At 39.5% G+C, this 25,126-nt stretch overlaps 1 protein-coding gene and 1 long non-coding RNA gene across 10 annotated transcripts in view; one reads left to right on the forward strand and one right to left on the reverse strand.

The window, feature by feature from the left end:
• Window positions 1-25,126, forward strand: part of MAP3K20 (mitogen-activated protein kinase kinase kinase 20) — a 188,151-nt gene that overhangs the window by 127,435 nt on the left and 35,590 nt on the right. For 5 of the 8 annotated variants that reach the window (XM_045480227.1, XM_045480225.1, XM_045480229.1 and 2 more), the window contains exons 10-11: window positions 3,787-3,893; window positions 12,773-12,908. In XM_045480227.1, the coding sequence (XP_045336183.1) occupies window positions 3,787-3,893; window positions 12,773-12,908 (243 nt within the window). Of the gene's footprint in view, window positions 1-3,786; window positions 3,894-12,772; window positions 12,909-16,743; window positions 25,123-25,126 lie in introns of those variants that run through there. The other 3 variants (XM_045480232.1, XM_045480230.1, XM_045480233.1) reach the window with 1 other exon arrangement.
• On the reverse strand, window positions 312-16,754 carry LOC123599089. 2 transcript variants are annotated; one of them, XR_006712971.1, is made up of 4 exons: window positions 16,645-16,754; window positions 14,006-14,155; window positions 10,806-10,888; window positions 312-447 (listed from the first exon to the last, which is right to left on the reverse strand). It is a non-coding gene; the product is annotated as an uncharacterized LOC123599089 (long non-coding RNA). The 2 variants fall into 2 exon arrangements; XR_006712972.1 differs by lacking the exon at window positions 312-447 and adding an exon at window positions 7,628-7,740.

The raw sequence follows: 25,126 nt of genomic DNA on the forward strand, positions 1-25,126 counted from the left end.
TTTTTTAAACAGATCTAAGACTTAAGAATGGAATTTCTTCCTTAATTTAAACTCCGTTCCAATCTGGCCCAGGAAGAATGCATGATGGTAACACAGTCTGTTCTATAGCATGTGTTTCTCTAGCGGGAATAATGCATAAACCACCGGTAAGTCTGAGAAACATGTTCGTGTAACACAGAATTCATGCTGAGTCATACCTGTTACCTAGCACGTTGTCCCACACCATCAAGTGAGAACAGCTCAACACCAGGTACAGTTTGCAGAGCAGCAAGGGACACAGATCTGTGAGGTGCCTCCGCCCATGTGCTCCCTCGTGGCTGGGTGGCCGCGCTTTGTCTTGGAGGAGTTTGTGGCTGGGTCTTCCCTGACTTGTACATGTCCCCTTGGCCCTGGTAACCAGCAACCTCAATCTTCGCTTTCACTCCTGTTCATCAAACTATCTTCACCCTTTTTAAAAGGAGAATCTTTTATTGACTTCGTAATGTTTTTTATTAACGAATTTAGGGGCGCCTGAGTGGCTCAGTTGGTTGAGCGTCCAGCTTCGGCTCAGGTCATGATCTCACGGTTCGTGAGTTCGAGCCCCGTGTCAGGCTCTGTGCTGACAGCTCAGAGCCCGGAGCCTGCTTCGGATTCTGTCTCCTTCTCTCTCTGCCCCTCCCCACTTGTGCTCTCTCTGTCTCTCAAAAATAAAAAATGTAAAACCAAAAAAAAAAATTAATTAAAAAAAAAGAATTTAACATTTTAAAAATTCTGTATTTTTATTTACTATGATTGTTTTTATTAGTATTCAGTGACAAAGCTGTATAGGTTTGGAATGGTCTGCCCCGCCTCTGTTCGCAGAATATGGGGTTTTGAAGCACTAAGAGAAATGCCTGCACTTTGCAGCTAATCCAGTAGAAAATGTAAGCAGCTATTTGCAAGTTTGCTCTAGAACATATATATTTTTAATGCTATCATACCACCTTTCCAATACTCTACCAGTTACACGTCCATTGTGGCATATATAGTCATTTTGGTGGTATTTTTCTCTCTGATACTTAAATAAAAATTTTACCTGAAATAATTTGCATTGAATTCGATTAACACAACTAAATCTCTATAACTGCAATTATATCTCAGTATGCAAAGCAGGTTTTGAATTTCTTAATCGGAAGCTCCGTACTTCAGTAATTAAAATTCTAAGAATATACATTTTGGTGCATTAATGAAATGGTAGTGTAAACACCTAACACAGGAAGGACATCAGGCCCGGTGAAGCCATCAAGTTGGCATGTCTTTAACATGTAGCCAGCTTACCCTTCTTTAGCACGAGAGGAGTCTTGTATTCTAGCCAGGTGGAGTATAAAGTTTAAGACTGATTTTTATTTCCTACATTCAAGGCATTTTATTCTGATACAACGAATACATTCCTTCTGTATTTCATTGTACATCCAGCTGTGGCCCATGCTTCCAGCTCTCATGGGTGATCTCCAGCCATACCTTCCACACATCCCTTCCCTGTTTGTTTTCTTCCTTTGATTACTTCAACATCAAGCCCTCCCTGACTATTCTGTTTACTGCAGCCCATACTTGGTACTCCTGTTCCTAAACCACAATCTGGGCTAAGGCCTTACCTTTTGCTGTTGTACTTTTTAAAATCTCTTTTCTGTCTAAGTGGACTGCTGTCTCTTTGAGGGCACAGTGCTACCTTTGGCACCTTCCACACATTTAGTAAGTGGGTGCCCAATGTGTTAACTCAAGTAGCCAGACCAAGGCACATTTTAGTTCTCTGGCTAGAAGTCTGTAGCAATTCAGCCAGAAGTTGATGCCACTCCTGTGCACATATATAGAGCCATGACTGGTTACAAACCTTTCCTTTTTTTCCCAGCCTTTATGCTTTAAAGACATAGATAAAAAAAATATTCAGCTCACCTGTAGAAAAATGTTCTTTTGCAATGAGGAGGCGAAAGAGAATACAAGAGAAAGCTATTAGGTAAATGTCAAGTCATGCCATTGGCTTACACCAGGTGCTCAAAGTAGTTTATCAAAGAAAAAAAGAAGTAAAGGTGGGTAGTTTCCGGTTCTAAACTGGCTTTCTAAATAAGAAAAGAATAAAGCCCAGAGTTTTATAGGAATATCTTACTCTCGTGTGATAAAACATATTGAAAGGTTTAAGAGCCTTGCCCCTGATTTAGTAACTTGCTTCCCGTGTGACACTGGGCAATCCATATTTTTCTGAGATTTTCCTTATTTACAAAATGGAGATAATAAATAATGTTTATAAATGCTTAATAAATGGCCCTAGGTGTAATTTTTTTAATGTAAGCAAAACCTACGTGAATGCTAAAGGGAACGTAGGCCTGGGCCAAATACTGTATTCTGCAATCAGAATATCTATAAACCATCATCACAAAATTCTATATTGTTGTTTTTCAAACGTTCACTTTGATAATTTCCATCTAATTGTGTATTCTACCTATAAAATTAAGGTTTTTCTAGGGATACTTGTCACCTAATTACAAAAGAGTTTTACTTTATTTCAAGAATGATTAAATGTAGGGAAAAATATTCTTAGCCTCTCACTGCTTTTCCATGCAAAATGAAAATCCTGTATTATATAATTAGTTCCTGTGCAAACAATTAAAACATTTTTCCTTTTACAGCCTGACACGTGGTAGGAGAAATTAAAATAGGAATAAAGTTAAGACCGTATTTTTCAAATTTCCTACTTAAGGCATTTTCTTCTTTGCTTATTACAAGGCTTACTGTGTATCAGCGACACTTAGCTACTTAGGCCCTCTTCTTACACACACACATACAGGCACACACGCCCTTAAAAGAATACAATGAAGGCAGAATTCAGAATGAATAGCCCAGTTTTATATTCCTGAGAAGTGGAAAAATTGTCTTTCTTAAGGTAGGAAGCACTCAAGTCCTAAGAGCAAGCCACCTCAACGTTGTTCCTTCTTGTTTTTGTGCTCCGAAATTAAAATGCATGTTTTAATTGCTGCAACTGTAATTTGCTCAGAAATGGTATAATTATGAGGCATGATGAAGACAGAATGTGCATCATCCTTTTGTTATCTTTCTCCATTTTTGTTTTAACCTTTTGTCTCAGCCTTGGCTAGAGTCTAAGGCAACAGTCAAGTGTGGTTACCGCTAAAGAAATGCGCCGAACCGCCACTTTTTCAATTCCTAGTAAACTGTGCGTTAGAGCTTCCCGCTTCCCAAATTAGTTATGATGTGGAGTCAACACTGCAGCCAATGAAGTCATAATGACTTTAAAATGGGGGACTTTTTCTATCAGCAAGTGGTTGAGGAAATTTTAGTAGTTCTAACAGAGGAAGTAGATTCTCCCCCAACATTGTAAGAATGTTCAAACATACAGAAAAGTTGATTGAATTTTATGGTGAACACTGGTAGACCTGTCACCCAGACTCCACCATTACCTTTTACTAAACTTGCTGTATCACAAAGATTTTTAAAGGATTTAACTTTTCCCTTTTAGGACTCCTTAATCCTACCCAAAAGAGAATTCGTACTTTCCGTACCTAGAGAAAAACTGTAATTATTCCAGCCTTAGGCCACATGATAGAAAAATGACAAGACTATTCTTATAATTTATTGAAAATAAGGAATATGGTTCCCTTAAACCTGAGTAGTCAGACAGTTGTAATAACTAAGTCAGGACATGGCATGCTATTTTATTTTGTTATGGTATGTCAAGCTTATTGTTTTGCTTGTGGATTTTCTCTTAAAGACATACTTTCTTAAGTCCCAACAAGTTTATTATTTTCTCTTTTTCAGAAACGGCCATCTTTCAAGCAAATCATTTCAATTCTGGAGTCCATGTCAAATGATACTAGCCTTCCTGACCAGTGTAACTCATTCCTGCACAACAAGGCAGAGTGGAGGTAGGTAAGCCTTGCACCAAGTCATGGCCTCTGGCTTTAAAAGATTGGCCTCTGGCTTTAAAAGATCGGGTCCTTGGGGCGCCTGGGTGGCGCAGTCGGTTAAGCGTCCGACTTCAGCCAGGTCACGATCTCGCGGTCCATGAGTTCGAGCCCCACGTCAGGCTCTGGGCTGATGGCTCAGAGCCTGGAGCCTGTTTCCGATTCTGTGTCTCCCTCTCTCTCTGCCCCTCCCCCGTTCATGCTCTGTCTCTCTCTGTCCCAAAAATAAATAAACGTTGAAAAAAAAATTAAAAAAAAAATAAAAGATCGGGTCCAGCTCCACTGAAGAAGAAAACCAGTGGACTTGATGACACTCTAGAGTTTTGTTTTTTATGTTAAAATTTTTTGGAGATCTAGTAAGTCCTCCGTTGCATACATCTAAGTATTTGGAAAGACTATTAAAATCATATCTCCTGAGACCGAAGACAGTTACCAGACATTTCTCTGTACCATACACTCTGTATTAGGAAGTCTTGGCATCTGTCCAGTGAGAAATAAAAATATTATTTGCCTAGAAGTTTGCAGAGTACTGGATCTGTTGATGGAGGAGGTAGGGAGACTATAAAAACATTTTTAAAAGAAAACTATTGATGTTATGAATCCTACTAAATTTTGTCAAGTGGAAAGCAAACTTAATAATGAGAGAATTGTAATGTGTGAGTGCAAGGAGCAAGCCCAGGATGAGACAGTTGAGCCAGGTCACGTGCTGCAGTTATATAAATAGCATGTTTGGGAGCTGACATTATTCCTCCCTGACTCAGCAGAGATTTAAGTAACTTATCTCTGCTCCTGATAGCCTTGGCGGTAACGTGACGCCTTACGCCACCTGCTGATGCCCAGTGAATACTGCATGCATCTTGGAAACATGGAGTTGTTCACTCCTGTTCTTAGACGTTTCCTTGGGCTTTCTGTATGATTGTTTTACAGTAACCTTATGGGTTTTTATTCTTTTGAAATCTCTATCTGAGGCCAGTGAGTTAAATCAGTTTTTATTTAGGGAAACAAAAGTCATACTCTCTGCTCGAATGTAGGTATGAGGGGGTTTCGTTCTGGACTTAAATAATTAACAAAACATGTAAGTTAATACTTGTTTCCTACAGTAAGAGACCAGCACAAATTAATCAGGTCACTCTTGTTTCAAATCCGTGTAAGGGATTACTCTAGTATAAAGGTCAACGCTGCACAAGACTCAGGAGACCCTTTGCACTCTGACCTCAGCAGCCTTACCATAAGAGCATAGTTCTGCCTCTTAACTTCTGGCTTTTAGTCCCTCAGTAGATGCATACTTCTTCCTTGTTCAGAGTCCTTGCAAATGCAGTTTCTTCTATATAAAACTCGTCCCTTTCGGCAGCATACCACCCTTGACACCCACATCCAGCTTGGCTCCTAGTCATCATTTAGATAGCAGCTGAAATAACGTGTATTTAAGGAAGTGTTTCTGACCCTAGATCAGATGAGGTTCTACTTTATGTGCCCTGAGAGCATCTCCTTTAGAACCTCTACTACAGAATTAATAAGTAATTCTGTAGTTTGCTGTTTTATCTGTACCTCTCTGGCTGAAATGTAAAAGGATCAGATAATCTCTTTTGTTCATTACTATACCTACAGCATCTAGGATGGGCCTTGAGCACAGCAGTTGCTCGATAAATTTTGGGGGAGGGAAACACCATGGTGGCAGCAACAGTAAAAGACATTATGATATCATACAAGAGAATATAAATACGTAAGCTGATTTATGGACAGGTGTGTTTCTTACACTCACTCATTCACATACTCCAGAACCTCTGCCGAGGCAAGGCGCTCTTGTGTTGTGCCATGGTGATGAGCAGAACAGCCCTAGTGCATATGGAGTAGGGGGTCTAGCGTTGAACTACTGACTATAGATGCACAAGCAACTTATTACTACTTTGATAAGAATTATGACAGAGAATTACTGGACATCTGAGAGTATGCACATGAAATCTAGTCTGACGAAATAATAAAAGGATTTCCTGAGGAGATGCTGTTTGATCTGTTATCCAAAAGACTAATGGGATTTTACAATTAGTGTATTATAATAGCCTTGAGATATGATACTAAAACTATGCCAACAACATCAGAAAATAGGGGGACAGTTGGTAAATTTTCTATAGAAAAATGTAAAAACCTCCTTTTGGCAAAAGCAGTGCCCACCCTAAACTTCCAGGACAAATGCCACACTGCCGTAACTTCTTTCCCCCTAGATAGTAGCTTGGCAGTTCCGGAAGTTTTTGGTCTCAGGACTCCATTACACTCTGAAAAATTATTGAGGACTATAAAGAGCTTCGGTTGCAGTGAGTTAGATCTGTCAGTATTTACCACATTCAGAATTAGAACTGAGAAAAAATTTAAGTATGTAGCTCTTGATTCATTTAAGTAACAATAAATCCTGTCTCTGCACTCAGCCTGCGGCACTGGCACATATCGTGAAGCCTCTGGAAGGGTCTGTGCACTTGTGAGAGAATGAGAAAGGGCACGTCATGTCTTAATGTTGTTCTGAAAACCACTTTAATCTCTTCGATCCTTTGAAAAGCTCCCACGGGCCCCCAGATCACACTTGGAAGACTACGGTGGTAGACAGAGTTACTGCCTTTAAGATAACATTTTAATTATATCATTCTAAAGGACATGAAAGGCATTTCACAAAAGGAGAACTCAAATGGCCAATAAACATATGAAAATATTTAACCTCACGTACAATCAAGCAACTATAAGGGAACATAATTCATTTGCCAGATTGGCAAAAATCTACATCATGAAAATATCCAGCATAATAAACTTTCTAGTACATTGCTAGTGAAACTACTACCTTTTTGGAGGACAGTCTGGCCGTATAGATCGGCTGCCTCCACCACTACCACTCCATTCCTGAGGAAATGAAAGGCTATACAAGAATGTACAGATATGCACTTATCACAGTGTCATTTAGAATTGTAAATTAGAAAGGGCATAAGGTGCAATAGATTTTTGGTTTTTTGTGATTTTTATGGTTTTAACAACTGATGCTATCTCCATATACAGAATAGATGGAGCCATTTATGATAATACAGATCTGATAAATGACTTACAAATAGAGGCTAAGGTCCAGTATGATTAGAATGATTGCATTTTTTGTACCATAAACATTTACGTTTAGATGGTATGTGTACCTAAAAGTATCAAAAGGTCAGTGACACCAGTGGATAATTAAAATTGGGGAGAGTGTTTTCTATTTGGATAGCTTTATTTTCTACAAACGTGGATGGTTGAATAATAAATTTTTTTAAATGTCTGAAGATGAAAAGATGAGGGAAATAACATTGGTAATACATTAATGTGTTTTAGTAAAAAGCAAGCAGTTGCTTAGCTGGCTTCCTCCCTGGCTCTCTTTGAGAAACCAGTTGATCCTGAGAGCTGGTGAGAGAATATGTTTCTTTACTTGAACCCTCAAACCAGTCTAAGAGGTAGCAGGGCTGTTTTATCTGAACGTAGCAATTGGTTAAAACCAGAGGGAATAATATTAGAGTAACAACACACACAACTGCCATTTATTATATTCTCACCAGATGCTCATACTTTATCTGGATTATCTTTTTTAATCCATATGGCAATCCTGACTTCTGTCACAGAGCAAAATGAGATGGATGGACATGTTAGGTCACCTGCCCAAGATTACACTAAGAGCCAGTACCAGAACCCACGTGGTCTGGTCCCACAGGCCTGCTGTGGTGCGTGCTCTGCGCAGCGCTGCTCCCGGACCGTGGCCGGCGCCATACCATCCGGTCATGACCATGCAGAGTTCATTTGATTCCTTTGAGCAAAGAGAAATACGAGAGCGTGATTGTTCTAGGTTATGATCAAGGCAAAAACATCCCACTCTGTCCCACATACCAAAAAGAATCAAATGCTTTGTCACATCATCTGGATATTTCAAAGGGCAACACATTCATACTGTCCTCTTTCTCCTGACTTTTGTCTTGTGTCTGAAACCACATGACTACTGTTGAAAGCATGTGTAGGAAATCTTGCGTTTCTGGGAAATGCTTGTTTTGTGGTAGAGCTTCCTTATACATAGACCAGATGAAACATTCTGTTTTAGAAAATTAAATGATTTTTATTACAATTCTAAATTTTATATTTATTTTTTAGTTTTGTTTTTTGAGAGAGAGAGAGAGAGAGACTAGGGGAGGGGAAGACAGAGAGGGAGAGAGAGAATCTTAGGCAGGCTGTATACCCAGCACGGAGACTGATGCGGGGCTCTATCTCACAACCATGAGATCATGACCTGAGCCGAAATCAGGAGCTGAACACTAAACCAAATGAGCTATCCAGTTGCCCCTTAAAATTCTTTTTAAAGCTAGGTTATTTAAAACCATATAAACTATGTTCTTTCCAGGGTACCTGGGTGGCTCAGTCAGTTAAGCATATGACTCTGGCGCAGGTCATGATCTCGCAATTCGTGGGTTTGAGCCCCACGTCGGGCTCTGTGCGGACAACTCAGAGCCTGGAGCCTGCTTCAGATTCTGTGTCTCCCTCTCTGTCTCTCTAAACATTAAAACAATTTTTTTAAGTGAACTGTGTTCTTTCTTTTGATCTAATAGATGACAGGAAAGAAATCTACAGTCAGACATTTCCTTGTTCGTATCTTCAGCTTGTTTCTCCTACTATTGATTTATTAGCAATAACAGCCATGATCATTAAGAACAGGAAATGTGTCACCCTGTTGCTCATGTTTGCAATTTTCATTGCCCCACATAACTGCCTTGTAATCGGCACTGAGTGAGCTGTGTGGTGCTGTGAGGCATGTTCAGATCTGTGTCTCTTGGCGGAATACTTTGCTGATTGTATTCCTCCCTTGTGATTAGAATACCCCCACCGTGGCACACCTTGTTAAAAACAAGAAATGGGCATCTGGGTTGGTTAAGCGTCTGACTTCAGCTCAGGTCATGATCTCAAGGTTTGTGAATTCGAGCCCCACGTCGGGCTCTGTGCTGATAGCTCTGAGCCTGGAGCCTGCTTTGGATTCTGTGTCTCCCTCTCTCTCTGCCCCTTCCTTGCTCGCTCGCTCTCTCAAAAATAAACATTAAATAAAAACAAAAAACAGGGGCACCTGGGTGGCTCAGTGGGTTAGGCATCTGAGAATTTCAGCTCAGGTCATGATCTCACAGTTCATGGGCTTGAGCCCCAATGGGGCTCTGTGCTAACAGTGTGGAGCCTGCCTGCTTAGGATTCTCTGTCTCTCTCCTCCCTCTCTGCTCCGGCCCTGTTAGCACTCTGTCTCTCAAAAATACATAAACACATTAAAAACAATAAAACCAAAAAACAGATAAGGAAATTTAATCTTTGCAATCTGGATATTAGCACAAATCCTTTAATATATAACACTAGTAATCATATTATTTACTTACCATCATATATATAATATAGCTATTTTTACAAATTGACCTTGAAAAGATAATTACATTTCACTGCCTATTTTTGGCATGTGAAAAATTGATACTAGTGGAAGTCAACCTTAATTGGATTTGGGTTAAGAGAAAAACCATCATTTTCATCAACTAAAACACTTCAACTTTTAAAAACACCTATGTTTATAGAATAAGAAGGTTATATACATACATCAATAGATGCACTCAATGCAAAAGAATCCATTAACAACACGGGGAGCGGGGTCATTGCGTCCCTCATGGTACATAACTTCCCACACTCCCTGCAGAAGCGGGGCGCCTGGGGCAGGGAGTAGTGTTGGGAAATACTGAGCCTGAGGAGCCGGGTTGAGGAAGCAGATTTTTCTCAGTGTTTGTTTTTCTGTGTCACAGCTTCCAGCTTACTTAACCATTGGTCTGTTTTCCAGAAGGGCTCAAACTCACAGTTGGCTCCCAGAGCTGAAACTTGAGATGAACCCTTGCCTAAATTACAAGTGAAATTGAACGTGCTGGCCGCTTACCCCTGACCAGAGTATCCGTGCGATCATTCTCTCGGGCAGGGGTGTGGTGTGGCCTGCTGGAGGCACTGCACAGACAGCAGCCCAGCTCCCCCCACCACCTGCCACTGAGTGCCCCCCTCTCTGCTGCCTCCTCTCCTCACCCTCTGACCCCTTCAGTTCCCCAAGATGGCTCACTTTCACTTTCTTTGTTATAAAAGTTTAATCTAAGGTTTCCCACATTGATTTTTTTCCCTCAAATCTCCATTTGAAAAATAAACACACACTTATTTATGAATGGGCATAATCTTTTTGTCAGAAACATCAGGGATAAAATGTGGACTTGATGATAGTGATAATTCTGAAAGATTGCTGATTTTGGTGCCTTTCTTCAGGTAGTGTGACTGTTCTTATGTTCTATAATTTTCTTTTTTTTTTTTTTTTAATTTTTTTTTTTTTTAACGTTTGTTTATTTTTGAGACAGAGAGAGACAGAGCATGAACGGGGGAGGGTCAGAGAGAGGGAGACACAGAATCGGAAACAGGCCCCAGGCTCCGAGCTGTCAGCATGGAGCCCGACGTGGGGCTCGAACTCACAGACCGCGAGATCATGACCTGAGCTGAAGTCGGCCGCTCAACCGACTGAGCCACCCAGGCGCCCCTTGTTCTATAATTTTCAAATGACACCAATAAGAGGAATGGAGTGTCGACGGCAGGTGCTTTTACACTAACTTGCTAACTCCCTGGCTCTGAGGTTCTTTTCAGATAACCAGAGAAGTCCAGTGTTGGACCCAAATCCAGACCCACCTCAGTAGCTGTTCCCTGTCTTAGATGTTGCCAAATAATACCTATGACTTTTTTTTTTTATGTTTGTTTATTTATTTTGAGAGAGAGAGAGAGAGAGAGAGAGAGAGAGAGAATCCCAACCAGACTCCATGCTGTGGCAGCACTTACCAGCTAATAACCAGTCAGCTGTCTCCAGGCCTTTCAGAAACTCAAGGGAAGGAACTTCCAGCTCTCAGAGCACAGTGACAGGCCTGAAGGAAGAAAATGGCTTGTACTGAGCCATGTCATCAACAGTTCATTTTCTACAAAGGTTTCTATAACTGGACATATTCTAAGTAGTGAGGTTGATTGGCCTATAGAGACTAAGGAGGGAACTTTAAAAAAATTATTAGACTTCAAAAGAATCCTAGAGTTCATCTGATCCACACTTGTCGGATTATAAAAATTACCTGGGTTTTTAAAAAAATTTTTTAATATTTAGTTTTGAGAGAGAGAGAGAGAGAGACAGAACGTGAGTGGGGGAGGAGCAGAGAGAGAGGGAGACACAGAATCCAAAGCAGGGTCCAGGCTCTGAGCTGTCAGCACAGAGCCCAACGTGGGGCTAGAACCCGTGAACTGTGAGATCATGACCTGAGCCGAAGTTGGACGCTTAACCGACTGAGCCACCCAGGAGCCCCGGGTCTTTTATTAAATAATGGAAATTCCTAGTCCCTACCCAGCCCTACTGAATCATAAGCTCTAAGGAAGGGTCCTAGGAATCTGTATTTTGTTGTGTATTTATTTGTTTTTTAAAAAGCTGCCCAGGTAGTTATTAGGATCAGGCAGTCTGGGGAACCCTGGTATAAGATAATCATCACCCCCTACAACTGAGAAAACTAGGTCAGATTAATCAATTGATTGAGTTACCCAGTCAGGGAATTAGGCTAACCTGAATTCACTAGGGACAGGATGTTGATCACCCAACCTGAACATCATTTTCCCCATCTCTATATATGGGATTAGTACCGGTTTCTTGGGGCTGTTATGAGAATAAGATGAGACATTGTGTAATAGTGCTTTCTAAACTATAAAGGGCTAGTTTAATGTCAGCATTCATTAAACAGCTAAACCAGGACACCAGCTCCATAGCTTAGGCTCTGCTCTCGTGGGTCTTCAGTACTTTGTTAGGAAGTATTTTGAGCTGATTTTTCCAGACTAGAAACTACCTATAGATTTTTAAGGATGTGACAGATTTCTTATTCTCTGATAGTTTCCTGTTTGGTTTAGAAGCACAAGTTTTGCCAGACTCACAGAAATAAAGGATCAGATTTATGGTTACCAGAGTTGGTGGTGGGGACAAACAGGAGGAAGGTGACCAAAAGGTATAAACTTATACTGGGTGCCTCCGTCCGTTAAAGGTCCGACTCTTGGTTTCCACTCAGGTCATACCTTACAAGTTCCTCAGTTCTTGGGATTCTCTCTCTCCCTCTCTCTCTGCCCCTCCCCCCACTTGCTTATGTACGCTCTCTCTCAAAATAAAAAAGATATAAACTTCTAGTTACAAGATAAATAAGTCCAAGGACTACAATGTGCAACATGATGACTACAGTCTGATGTATCATATGTATGAAAGTTGTTTAGAGAGTACATCTGGAGAGTTCTCATCACAAGAAAATTTTTTTTTCTTTTTTTGCTTTCTCTATATGAGATGATGGATGCTAACTAAATTTATAGTGGGCATCATTTCACAGTATGTGTAAGTCAAACTATTATGCAGTACACTGTAAACTTACACAGTGATATATGTCAATGATATCTCAATAAAACTGGCAAAAATCACAGTCTTTTATTCAGCCTTTCATTTTAGCCTTTTAAGTTTATTTTTGAGAGAGAGTGTGAGCAGAGGAGGGGCAGGGTAAGCGGGGTTGGGGGAGAGAACCCCAAGCAGACTCTGCACCGTCAGTGGAGAGCCCTATGTGAGGCTGGATCTCACCACCATGAGATGTTGACCTGAGCCCAAATCAAGAGTCAGGGTCTTAACGACTGTGCCACCCAGGCACCCCAGCCTTTCACTTTCATTACACATTCTGATGGGCCACTAAGCATTTAATAACTCTTGAGCAAAGCTGAGACTTAAACCAGTCATCCCTGTGCAGGTGCGAAATTGAGGCAACTCTTGAGAGGCTGAAGAAACTAGAACGGGACCTCAGCTGTAAAGAGCAAGAGCTGAAAGAGCGGGAAAGACGTCTGAGGATGTGGGAGCAAAAGCTGACGGAGCAGTCCAACACCCCGGTGAGTGCTCCCCATGGGTGACTCGGCCCCCAACTTAGAAGAGGCAGCATGGCGGCCCTCCCCTCCCCCACGGCCACCTCCCTCACTTCCTGCCTTATGCCTGCACGGTGAAGGGCCTGCGTTTACACTCAAGTAGCGCTCGGATCTCATTTCAATTAACAAAATGCCAGAAATTTAAAAGAAAAGCTTAGCCTATTTCTGGCCCTTTCTCTAAGTACTGTTATTCTGTCAGCGTGTTTGTATATTAGAATTACAAAAATAAAATGCAGTGTATTTTCGCACCATCTGTTAGATCCCCAGAACACGTGCCTAACGGCTGATTAACTCCATAGAGCCCATCAGGAATTAATAAGCGGAACGCCGAGGCAGCTCGCTGTCCAAGAGTCTCCATGTGGCAGAACTTAAGCAAGTTTTCCTTCTAAAAGAGAACAAACTTGGTGACATATCAACTACCAGCATTAATATTCCTTGCTCCATTTAGTGTTACAATCACCGCAGCAAAAGATTGGAAAAAGATGTCCCTTGTGACAAGCCTCTAATATTTACTACTTAAGAACTACCTTGTTTTTTTCCCAAGCTTTTTATTTAGAGGAAGACAAAAATTCTTCATAAGGATTTCACTATTTCTGTATTTAGCTTATACTTCTATATTGACATGATATATTAAAGTCTAACCAAATTTCAGGATTCTTCCCTATTTTGAATGGTTTATCATTTCAGGAATTTAGTAGATCATTGGCTTTTTTGGGTTTTTTAATGGGTAAAATTTGTCCACTTTATATATTTTTTTCTACCGTTTATTCATTTTTTGATAGAGACAGAGAGTGAGTGGGGTGGGACAGAGAGAGAGGGAGACAGAATCTGAAGCAAGCTCCAGGCTCTGAACTAACATCACAGAGCCTGACGCAGGGCTCGAACTCATGGACCATGAGATCATGACCTGAGCTGAAGTCGGACGCTTAACCGACTGAGCCACCCAGGTGCCCCAATATTTGTCCACTTTGAAAACCAAGTAATGGTAAGATTAAAAGTAAAATTATGTATTTTAAATTCATTTTTGATAGTTGCTGCGGTAATTATACCCAAAAAATACTTACATGCTCTTCACTTGGTGATCTTCAAAAAGCTTTCCTATTTTTAAAAGCCTTAATCGCCATTAAGCAGCCAGTGCCCAGTTGCAGAGTATCTTCCAATGTCTAAAGAATAACATAGTTTGCCTCCTTTTCCGGTTTATGTGGAAAAGCAACCTGATATCCAAAAAAAGGGAAATACAATGAAGTTAAGTATTTATTATCAGATTTAACTTTTTCCAAAATGACTCTGGCCATCCACGGACTTCCAAAGCAAGAATTGAATTGCTATACGTAAGACTGCCATGGGACATTAAAAAGGTACTACATTTCGTAAGTTCATTTGGCTCTCAAGAGGGAACTCGAGTCTGTTGAATTGGTATCAACAGGCGGACTCAGAAAGCATCACCCTAAGGGTCTGCTGGGAGCAGAGCTTCTCCCAGAGCTGAGGAGAGGCAGACACATGGCTGTCTTCTGAAGGCTGAGAGGCGGGTTTTTTTTTTTTTAAGTACATTGAAATCTTAAGCTATAAAGCACTGCATGGCTTGACTCTTTCTAAATGTAGCATTGTAAGAAAAAACTTTAAACTACCTATTACAGTATGCTTTAGAAGCTTTCTTTGGTTTATCAGCATTAGTTTTGCTAAGAAATCATGGGCTGCCTTGCACACATTATTGCTATTAGTAACATAGTTGTGTAATAAATAATGAAACAGTAGGAGTGCTCAGTAGGTTGTATGCTTGCGTTTTAACTCCAGAAAACTTTCTGTAAAGGAACCGCTCTGAAGGCTACCATCTAACAATGGACAGCATGAAGCATGATCTCAGAGTTTCTTTTTTTTTTTTTACCTATGAGGGCTAAGTTTTCTTTCTTACAGTACTTGCTTTTAATGTCTCTTCTGCTTAGAGCTCATATTTCTGAAGGAAAGAAAGTTTGTGCTCAGGTATTTTCTAAGTGGGTATTTTCTTTTATCCTCACATCAGTTTCTAGTTGACTTTAAATGAGGTTTCTGAGAGAAAGATGAAATAAACCTTTTAAAAAGGAAGTGGCTGGAGGTTTAGGTTTTCTGTCTGTAGCCTCATCTTAATTATAAAAGTTTAACATTTATGTAACTTCATAAAAAATAGTATTATTGGATTTATTTCAAGGAGGGACACCATTTACTTTCCTGAAATTAAAACATTAGTTGAAGATATTTGGGAAGAGGAATTCTCCCATACAGAAATACAGACAGTGTTTGTTTTTTAATTATTGTTGCAGCTTGATGTAAAAATTTGATTTCTCTTAAACATCAAAGCTTATTTGAGAGACATCTGTTGAGAAGGCGAGGACAAAGCTCTCTAAAGAGAATCTAACAATTGAAAACAAATTTGAGAAGCTGCAAAGTTTGGCTGCAAGGAAAATAATATCCTGTTTCCAGTGTTAAAGGATCTAACACAATTTTTTCCTTCTTTATAACTGTATTTTTTAGCTGAAGCATGTGAAGTCCTTATTGATGTAACAACTCTGGAAATCTTTTCCTAATAGAGTAAGATATTTTTTAAAAGCCCAACTCCAGGGGGCGCCTGGTTGGCTCAGTCAGTAGAGCATCGGACTCTTGATCTCAGGGTCGTGAGTTTGAGCCCCATGTAGGGTGTAGAGATTACTTAAAAAAATAAAACTTAAAAAAAAAAAAAAAAAAAAAAAAACAAAACCTCAACTCCAACTTCAGTTTAAAAATTAGGAAACTGGCCCTAAAAACCATATTTATACCCAGGATGTAAAGGTCATCCCATGTTATTTGTGCACTATTTATCATAAATTTACCCATATTTGAACACCACCAAAAATATAAGCCTTAATTTGCTTATTTCTCAAAAGAAGAGGCAGTAACACTTTTCAGATCCTGACAGACTCCTGAAATGAATAAGACCAGCATTTATGGGAATAGGTTAGTTGTTCAAAATCATGATGTAAGGTAGAAAATAGAGGTCTACCACTGTGAGAGGGGGAATTCCTAGAAAAAAAAGTTCTGCTACAAGAAGGGCAACTTAGAGAATAGAGCAAAAGGTAACAGTCTAAATTAATACTAATTTTCTCTCCCCCAAATTTTCATATGTATTTATGTCCTTAAGTATTAGAGACGGATCTAGAATTTGTTCACTAAGTGAATTATTTCATCATAAGTCAAGTAACTAGGTTTCTATCTGGTTGTAATAAATAATAAGCGGAAACTACTGAATCCTAGACTCCTTTTTAATTTAGAGTCAGATGGTAATCTAGATAGAAAGGAGATTAATGGCCCAGATTTCTGTAGAAGGGTATTGACTACTGAACTGTCTTTATGCTTCCTCTGAACTTGATCCTTTGGTACAAGGTTCCTTCATTTTTTACTTGAGATTTAATCTCTACTTAATTTCTTTTTAATTTAATATTTAACGTTTCTGTGTGAAAGTGAAATTGGAAAAAATTAAGAGAGATCCTAAAAACCGTTTTAAGCGAAATGAGGGCTTAAAACTTGCAACTTCCTTCCCATTTGAAATCTGGCCTGCTGTGGCGCTCTGCAAACTTTTGGTTGTGGTTTACTCTGTCATTTATAAATTATGGCAAATATGCTGGAGCCAAACCTGCCATTAAAAACGTTTTTACAGGATTCCCTACATTCGTTTATTTCACTAATCATTTACCTTCTGTGCAGCACCCACTAATTTTGTGGTATCTGTTTCCTTTATTTAAATTGGTCCTAATTTCTCTTTTTGCTTCTGTCCTTTCTTCCCTCACGATAGCTTCTCTTGCCTCTTGCTGCAAGAATGTCTGAGGAGTCTTACTTTGAATCTAAGACAGAGGAGTCAAACAGTGCAGAGATGTCATGTCAGATCACAGCAACAAGTAACGGGGAGGGCCATGGCATGAACCAAAGTCTGCAGGCCATGATGCTGATGGGCTTTGGGGATATCTTCTCAATGAACAAAGCAGGAGCTGTGCTGCATTCTGGGATGCAGATAAACATGCAAGCCAAGCAGAATTCTTCCAAAACCACATCTAAGAGGAGGGGGAAGAAGGTCAACATGGCCCTGGGGTTCAGTGATTTTGACTTGTCAGAAGGTGATGATGATGATGATGATGATGATGACGGTGATGAGGAGGATAATGACATGGATAATAATAGTGAATGAAAGCAGACAGCAAAGTAAGAAAATTGAAAATGTTCGGCAAACCAAAAGAAACTTGCTACTCAGTCTGTACGAAAACCAATAAGGAGGTAGAAAAGTAAGCACGGAATTTTTAAGCCAATCACATTTCTAGGACAGTCATTTCTTTAATGATTTTACTTTTTTTTTTTTTCCTGCTTACAGAAAAATCGGGGGTTGGGGGAGGGTTAAGCCAGAAAGGTATATTTAATGAGTCAGCAAATGTGGTGCCTGATTATAGAAATTTGTGACTCTATTATACAATATAGTATTTTTCACAACTAATTATATTCTGGCTTTTTTTTTTTCAAGCAAATACTTTATACTTTGATTTCATTTATTTAATTGCTTAAGAAAACTTACATTTTGAAAAAGCACTCTTAACTCCTAATTCTTCTTAGACACTGATTTTCTTGTAACACACTACATTTCTTTTTCTTCTGGCAATATGCTGTGCTGTCAGAAATAATTGAGAGTGACTACAAAATCCAACAATAAAAAAATTGAGATGAAAGGCGGCGATCACAAATACTTCAGAAATACCTAAATGCCAAGAATTTTCAATACTTAATAGCACAACTACTCACAGTAAAACCTGAGAGATGTTCTTAATAGTATACTGGAAGAAGAAATACTCTAATTTGAAACCAACAGCAGATGTTGCAGGCTTTCATGCCAGTGCTAGCCCTGGAAGCTTCTGAACAACACACGATCATCTGAGGCGTAGTTTATAAAAGAAGGGTATGGTCTTAAAGGGAAACTTACAGGCAGGGCAGCTCAAGTGCTAATACAGACCTGCTCTGCGCTGCCAGTAAGGATATACGCATGTTCTCTTTCCACAGGGGCATGATCATTCTGGGTTCTAAATATATGCAGAGATGTTTTAAAGAGGGAACTAAATATATAAAGGGAAGAGCGAAGGTAAATTATATCTACTGAGACAGACGTGGAGGATGAAGGGTCCTTTTTAATTCAGATCCAGCCTCCCAGAGTGTTTTGGGTTTTTTTTTTTTGACCTGGATTGAGCCACACTGGTGATAAATGGAAGTGAATGTAGGTGCCGTCTGAAAACCTAGTTCTCCAGAGAGGTTCTCAGAATGTTATCACATTTGTCAAAGCTATAAAACACTGTTTGAAAAAAACAAAACAAACTACAAAACATTTGTAGTCCTATATATACAAGAAAGGCAAAAGAATAAAAACTTTTTTCAGCCTATTTTGGAAAGAAGGGCCATTCATTTGACTATTAAACTAAAACACTTTTGGTAGTTCTTTTTATGGGGAATTTAAGAAAGGATATTATCATAGATATTATCTAATACTATTTCCAAGTATACTCAATCAGGAAAAGTCTCTGGAAATTTGAAGCATGACAGGCTTCTAATCCCTATTAACAGCTGAAAAATACCACAAAATGATCAGTACACTGTGCCAGCTTTATTTGGAGAAAAATAACTATTAAAATGTCCTGGGGTGTGAAATGCAGAACAGTCTATATGCCATGGTGATAAAGAGAAGGATCTGTAGTCAAATTATGATTCAAAACTGCCGTGTAATCTGTTAGAAATTATTTAACCTGCGTATCTGTCTGCTCATTTTTGCCATGGGAATGGTAACACCACTTCAAAGGATTGCTGAAGGGATTAAATGAAATAATACATGTAAAGCACTTAACACAGAACCAGGCCCATGAGAAGTGGTCAGTTAACTTTAGCAAGTCTTCATCATGCCAGTGAAAAATAAGTGGTTACAGTAACCTGGAAAACTAAACTATCAACTTCAAGTAATACTTATTGAGTAGCAGGCGATGAAAGTTAAAGTAAACAGCTTTCGGGAAAGATGAAGAAAGCATTCTTAGAACGTAAACTATATAAACAAATTTAACCTGGTGTTCTTTGAAGACTACATACCTGAGGGGTTTGCAGGCCCTGCTACCACCCATAGACTAAGTAAAAACAGAACGAATAGGTAAGTCTTTCCCCTGGGAGATGGGTTGCCTCCATTCCCAATCCAGTACACCTTCTGTCTATGCAGCCATTCACAGATGCACACTACACAGTGCTGCCGGCAAACAGGCACAAACCTCAACAGGTGTCCTGTCCGTGTGCAGACGTAAGAGGAGCACTCCTTGACTCAAGCTGAACCCCTCAAGCTGAACATCTGGGAGCCAAGCAGAGGGGTGGTTGTCAACTCTTGACTTCCCAGCATGCCCTGGGGGCACTGTAGTCCAGCAACCTGGAGGAGAGAATCAAGGAGCAAGTAGTTAAATTTTTTTTTAATGTTTATTTATTTTTGAGAGAGACAGAGACAGAATGCGAGTAGGTTGGGGGAGAGAGAGAGAGGGAGACACAGAATCCGAAGCAGGCTCCAGGCTCCGAGCTGTCAGCACAGAGCCCGACGTGGGACTCGAACTCACAAGCTGTGAGATCATGACCTGAGCTGAAGTCGGACGCTCAACCGACTGAGCCACCCAGGTGCCCCAAGTAGGAAGTAGTTTAAAAGCCTCTTGCACATCTTTCTAGAGAAAGATAAAGTCATTCATTCCACAGATATTCATTGAGCCCCTTCTCTGTGCCAGGGACTGTTCCAGGGACCAGCTAGAGGGAGACCCTGGTGCTCATGGAGCACACCTGCTAGTGAGCAGAGATCCTGACAGTAAACAAAACAAGTGGGTTCTATAGTACGTAAACACTTGTTAAGTGCATGCTGAAAAACGGAGCAGGGAAAGAAGATGACACACACGGAGGAATGTTGTGGGTTTTCAAGTGTGGTCGGACAAGGCCTCGCTGATCAGGGAAGGTCTGTGGGCTAATTTTGAGATCTGTGCGCTTTATGTAAGAATGTAAACCCTGCCTCTCATTCAAGAATCCTCATCAACAAATTTAGAACATATAAACAGAACGAAACTGACATTTTTTTCTTAATTTACATATAAATCTATCGTAATTACACATAAAGTATCGGTGCATTAATAGAAGTAGCCAAATAGGGCTAGAAGAGAAAGGTAATAAGACTCTACTCAGACCTAGGGGTTACCGTTAATTAGGGAATATCTCCCTGATCTCTCCACTGCTGTCATCTTCCTCACCAGTATTCAGGGATTTAGGGTACAGCAGAATTGAAAACTTCAGTGATAAGCTTGAAATTGTTCTCCACCTGGAATTGTATTTTATTATAGGTAATTATCATACAGCATTACTTTATGTTTCAGATAAGTCCCTTTCTAGGGTTTTGAACATCCCTAAAGTCTAAATCCTATAAACGAAATTTTAAAGTGGTCTCACTCTATCTGTGAAGATTATTTAGAAGACTTTAGACTCTTATTACTTTTCAAAGGAACTGTTTATTATGCACATTTTCTAATGATGTTAATTGTACGGCTTCTAATTCACTTCAAATCAGTTTTTCAAATGGCAAATTGTTGATGTTGGATTTATTTCCAATTACTTACAAAAGTGTATACTTATAAAGAAACACTAAGAAATTTAAAGATTCACAATAATTGAAACTCTAAATTGTCATAATTTTCAGAGTCCTACAACTGAAAATATAATTGCTCTTTTTCATCTCTTTTTCTATATTCATAAAGTTGACGATCTAGAATTTGATGACTCTCTACCAGCCATTCTCGTCTTGGGCACCTAATGATGTTTGGCGGGGGGGGGGGGGGGGGGAGGCTGGAGAATATTTTTGGTTGTCACAGTGACTGGGGTGTATTTAATGCCCAGTGCCAAAAATGGTAACATCCTGCATGCCAGGGACAGTCCCACCCAATAAAGAATTCCATTTACCAATAGCATTGTCCCTTTCCCCTTTAAGAAACTTGCTAAACCTGGCAGTTTTACAGTTCTGTATCAAATTTTTCTCCCTCAAACAAAATTGCTCAAGTCAAAAGATGCATTTCCAAAATTACAACTACTGTACAATCTATAGTTTATAGGCTTGTGGCATTTATCTTAAATCCTCCCTTGTGGAAATGGTTTCTTTCCCCTTAAGAATGCTGGTGGAAACTTTATAAAACAGCAAAATTTACCTGGGGTGGGGGTTAGTGTCACTCTGTTACACTAATTCCAAAATAAGTAAAAAAGGAAAACATCACTGAGGGAGCTATAGTTCTTCAAAGCAGCCAGATTAATTTAAAAGGGCTGTGTGTGTGTGTGTGTGTGTGTGTGTGTGTGTGTGTGTGTTAAGTAAAATCACATTTTAATATTTTACATTAATAACCAATGGGAAGAGTTGAAGGCACATAGGACACTTGTTTTGGATCCTCTGGAAATGTTGAGGGCCAGTTTTTAGCCAGTGATGTTTAACCTGCAGCAAATCTGTTAGATTTTAACACCAGCTGAGTTAATTCAAAATTGATTCCCATTAAAATCAAGGAATCAGACGTAAGATTCGGGAGAGATCCAGAATGACTTCTCCTAGAACTATGATGTACATAACTATTTTTCAGAGTTTTCATTGTAGTAAGAATTTCATGAGAGATCATTTTAAAAGCTATTCTGAGTTAAATATTGAGACTTTTTTGGGTTTTGATACGCTAGACTTGTTGCAGCATTTGAAAACTAGCACATTCTCACTCTACCACATATGAGAGAGCATAATTTTTCTATAATCAGGCACCTTTTGCTGCTTTTGAGTAAGACTGTTTTCCTGTTTAGACTTTAAGCGTTGCCAGAAAGAACAATCTGTTCTGTTCTTTCGATTGTGGCCCAGCCTGATAGCTGTAGCATTTCTGTGATGAAAAAGGAGCGTGTACCAGGAAATCTGAAGGGCTAGCTAGCCATGTTCGTTTATGCTTCAACTATCAGTTGCACACTATTGCCTATGAGGAGCTTTCTGGCATGTGATTATTGACTTTAAAACTAGTGTTTCAAGCACCTACATTAATTATTTTATATTGTGTGCAGAACAGTTTAACTTTTAATGTCAGATACAATACACTGCACATATTGCTTTTGCACTCTTTTAGAAATTTTGTACTAAATAATAGGAAATATTTATATTCTTTGAGTGTGAGCTTTGAATAGATGGCATTATCACTTTTTTTTTTTTAACAAAACCTTTTTCTCAACTATTCTGTTGCAATGTTATTCTGAGCAAATCCTATGCCAAATATCTTGTATAATGTTTGTATGGGAGATTACATATCACTCGTGTGTGGTAAGACTACTCAGTTATTGATTTCATAGTTGGAATTTGATATTCCAGCACAAGTCCACAATGTATTCAGAAATCCAAGTTGGTGTCATACATTTCATTTTGATGTGAACTTTTCTTTGCTTTTTTCTTTGTTTTAAGACTCCATTTTGCAATAAACGTTTTGACAGTAAATCCCTTTGTTATGTGTTGCTGTGTATATCAGATCTTTGTTAGATGGGATTTCCCAACATCCTTGGAAGGAATCACGGTCACACGCATGCACATGAATGTGAGCTTTTCTCTCCTGAAATCAGTTGAGTGTAAATAATGAATTTGTAAAGTGATGGGGCAGTCACGAGGTGGATTTTTCTTATCCTCAAAAGAACAAAAGGCTTAGAACTCATGCTACAGCAGATACACTGACATGCTAAGCAGGTACAGAAAGCATAAAGGAGATGGTAAACCACTATGTGGCTAGAGATCATTAACTCTTACCCCCATCTTGCCAAATTCAAACCGTCTTGAAGCAGTGTCTGGCTCCAGCCTTCCTATCACTGATCTCTGCAAGCCTTGTGCAAGAATCCTGCCAGAGTGATTATCAAACTGAATCTCTGCCTTTCCCTTGGCGTCCTCTTGACGAGCCACTCTAGGAGGGCAAGAGAACTCTTGCCCTCTCCTTTTGACCTTAAAACCAAATATGATGGGTTTTGATTAGTTGTTTCATTTACAACCTTTATTCAAGAAATACTTAACGATTTTGCTTAGCACAACATTTGGGAATTGTATAAAAATCAAACCACCACATATCCCCCCACTCCCTATAGAGGCCAACCTTGATGCAGGGAAAGAGTTCTGTAAAGTCAGTCTGTTGTTCCTTGAACTCATCAAAAAAGTTCCTTATTTCACATTTGTTTCCGTGATGGGAAAAGGGAATGACATGTTCCTGCAGCTGTATTCAGCTGCCCCATGAACAAATAAAATGTCATGTATATTCTTCGGTCAAATTCAGTTTTAGATTTTTCTTCCTCAAATCATTTTCCTTTCTGCATTACTGAAGCAGGTGAGTGCATGTGAAGATTCCTACCTATATCCAGTATCTCAGAGGAGGAGAGGGGCAATCCTGAGGGAACTGGGGTACATGGGGGGTAGCAGAGTATATACAGACCGGTCGTGATTTATGCCCTTACAACTCAGCTAGAACACTCAAACTGTACACAATCAAATATATTGTAACTTGTGGGTTTACAACAAAAATTCTGATTGGCTCCCTAGAGATTTTTAATCATTGCCAGAGAGAATTTAGGCATTTTAAGCAAAGATGTTAAGCATTTCCCCTTTATCCTCCAATATACACACGCTGCATCCAGTGCTCCAGTAAGGCAAACATGCCATGCCCCCCTTCCCTCCTGTCCCCAACACCAGTGCCAGTGTCTGGCCTTCCTGCTTCTCCTCAAGTAGAATCACATCTCTGTTCTTTGTGCCCTAGAGTACCCAGCTCAAGCCACCATGCCTTCCATCCCCATCTTGGTCTATGAAACCCTCCCTTTTCCCTGGTATACCTGCACACATTGAATTCTCTATCAGAGGATTCAGCATTTTAGTAAATGCACCTTGCAGCTGGATTCATTCAACAAAATGGTTCAACAAAGATTCACCAAGTATTGTACGCCAGGCACTCTGCTAGGCACTGAGTGAGCCAACACGAAGGTAGCCTTAAACTCCATCTATAATCCGTATCTGTTTCACCCCCAATTAAATTAAAAGCTCCTTAAAGGGAGGAGCATACCTTTCCTAGTATGGTTTTGAGCATGTGAGTTCAAAATATTTGCAGATTAGAAACTCACCCACCTTCCGATTTTTACACTAATAGTAAAAGCAACCAGATTCAACTTTGTTTTTCAATTCATTCACCAAAAAAAAAAAAAAAAAAAAATGTTATTTGTAACAAAGGTTGAAAGGCACTGCCATGTTACCTTACAAGCAATCCAACCATGCTGGCAAGTTAAGTTAGTTAAAGCTAAAGGGTATGGCAAACTAATTCAAGACACAGGACACAATTTTTTTTCAAATTATGTAGGCGTTTATCATTTAGTCTATTGCCATGGGCATATACTGAAGCAAGTAGCTCTTTGGCTTTGAAAATGATGCGAGCCAAAGTCCTTTTGCAAAGTATTTCATGTCTACATCTGAAAAGGAGAGAGGTTAGTGGTTTTCATTAGAGCAAACTCTGCAATGTGTGTTTCTTGGGACGATAGTTCCAGTTTCACCCGTGCTTCTTCATCCATGGATCCTAATATTTCCTTTGAAAAATATAATGCAAGTGAGTCATTTGGCTAACCACTTAGAAATCCTCCTGTAAGCAGCAGCATATATGGATGCCTGGCTGGCTCAGTTCGTAGAGCAGGCAATTCCTAACCTTGGGATTTTGAGTTCAAGCCCCACATTGGGTGTAGATATTACTTAAAAAAAATAAAGTCTTTTCATCTTGGTAAACTACCCCAACAGTGTGAAGTTAGAATTCCATCAGGGTGATGCCAGGTTCCATTTGAAATTTATTTGCAACCTGCTTGGGCACAGAAGCCGTTGTCTCCACAAACACTGGTGTGGTTGAACTGACAGTTAATGTGTTGTGACCTGGAGTTCACCGTTAAAAGGGTCACCCAAGCAAAGTCCTGGAGTTTATTTGGTTATTAATATGATTGTTGGCACATCCTATGCAATATATCTAAATTGAATTATGGTATCAGATAAAATTATAGATGGGATTAAAGCTTGTGTATCGTCCATTATCATGTGTAATCAATAAACGATTTAATATTCTCTTGAAAAAAATTTT

Source organism: Leopardus geoffroyi, chromosome C1, assembly GCF_018350155.1.
Source record: "Leopardus geoffroyi isolate Oge1 chromosome C1, O.geoffroyi_Oge1_pat1.0, whole genome shotgun sequence".
Lineage (NCBI taxonomy): Eukaryota > Metazoa > Chordata > Mammalia > Carnivora > Felidae > Leopardus > Leopardus geoffroyi.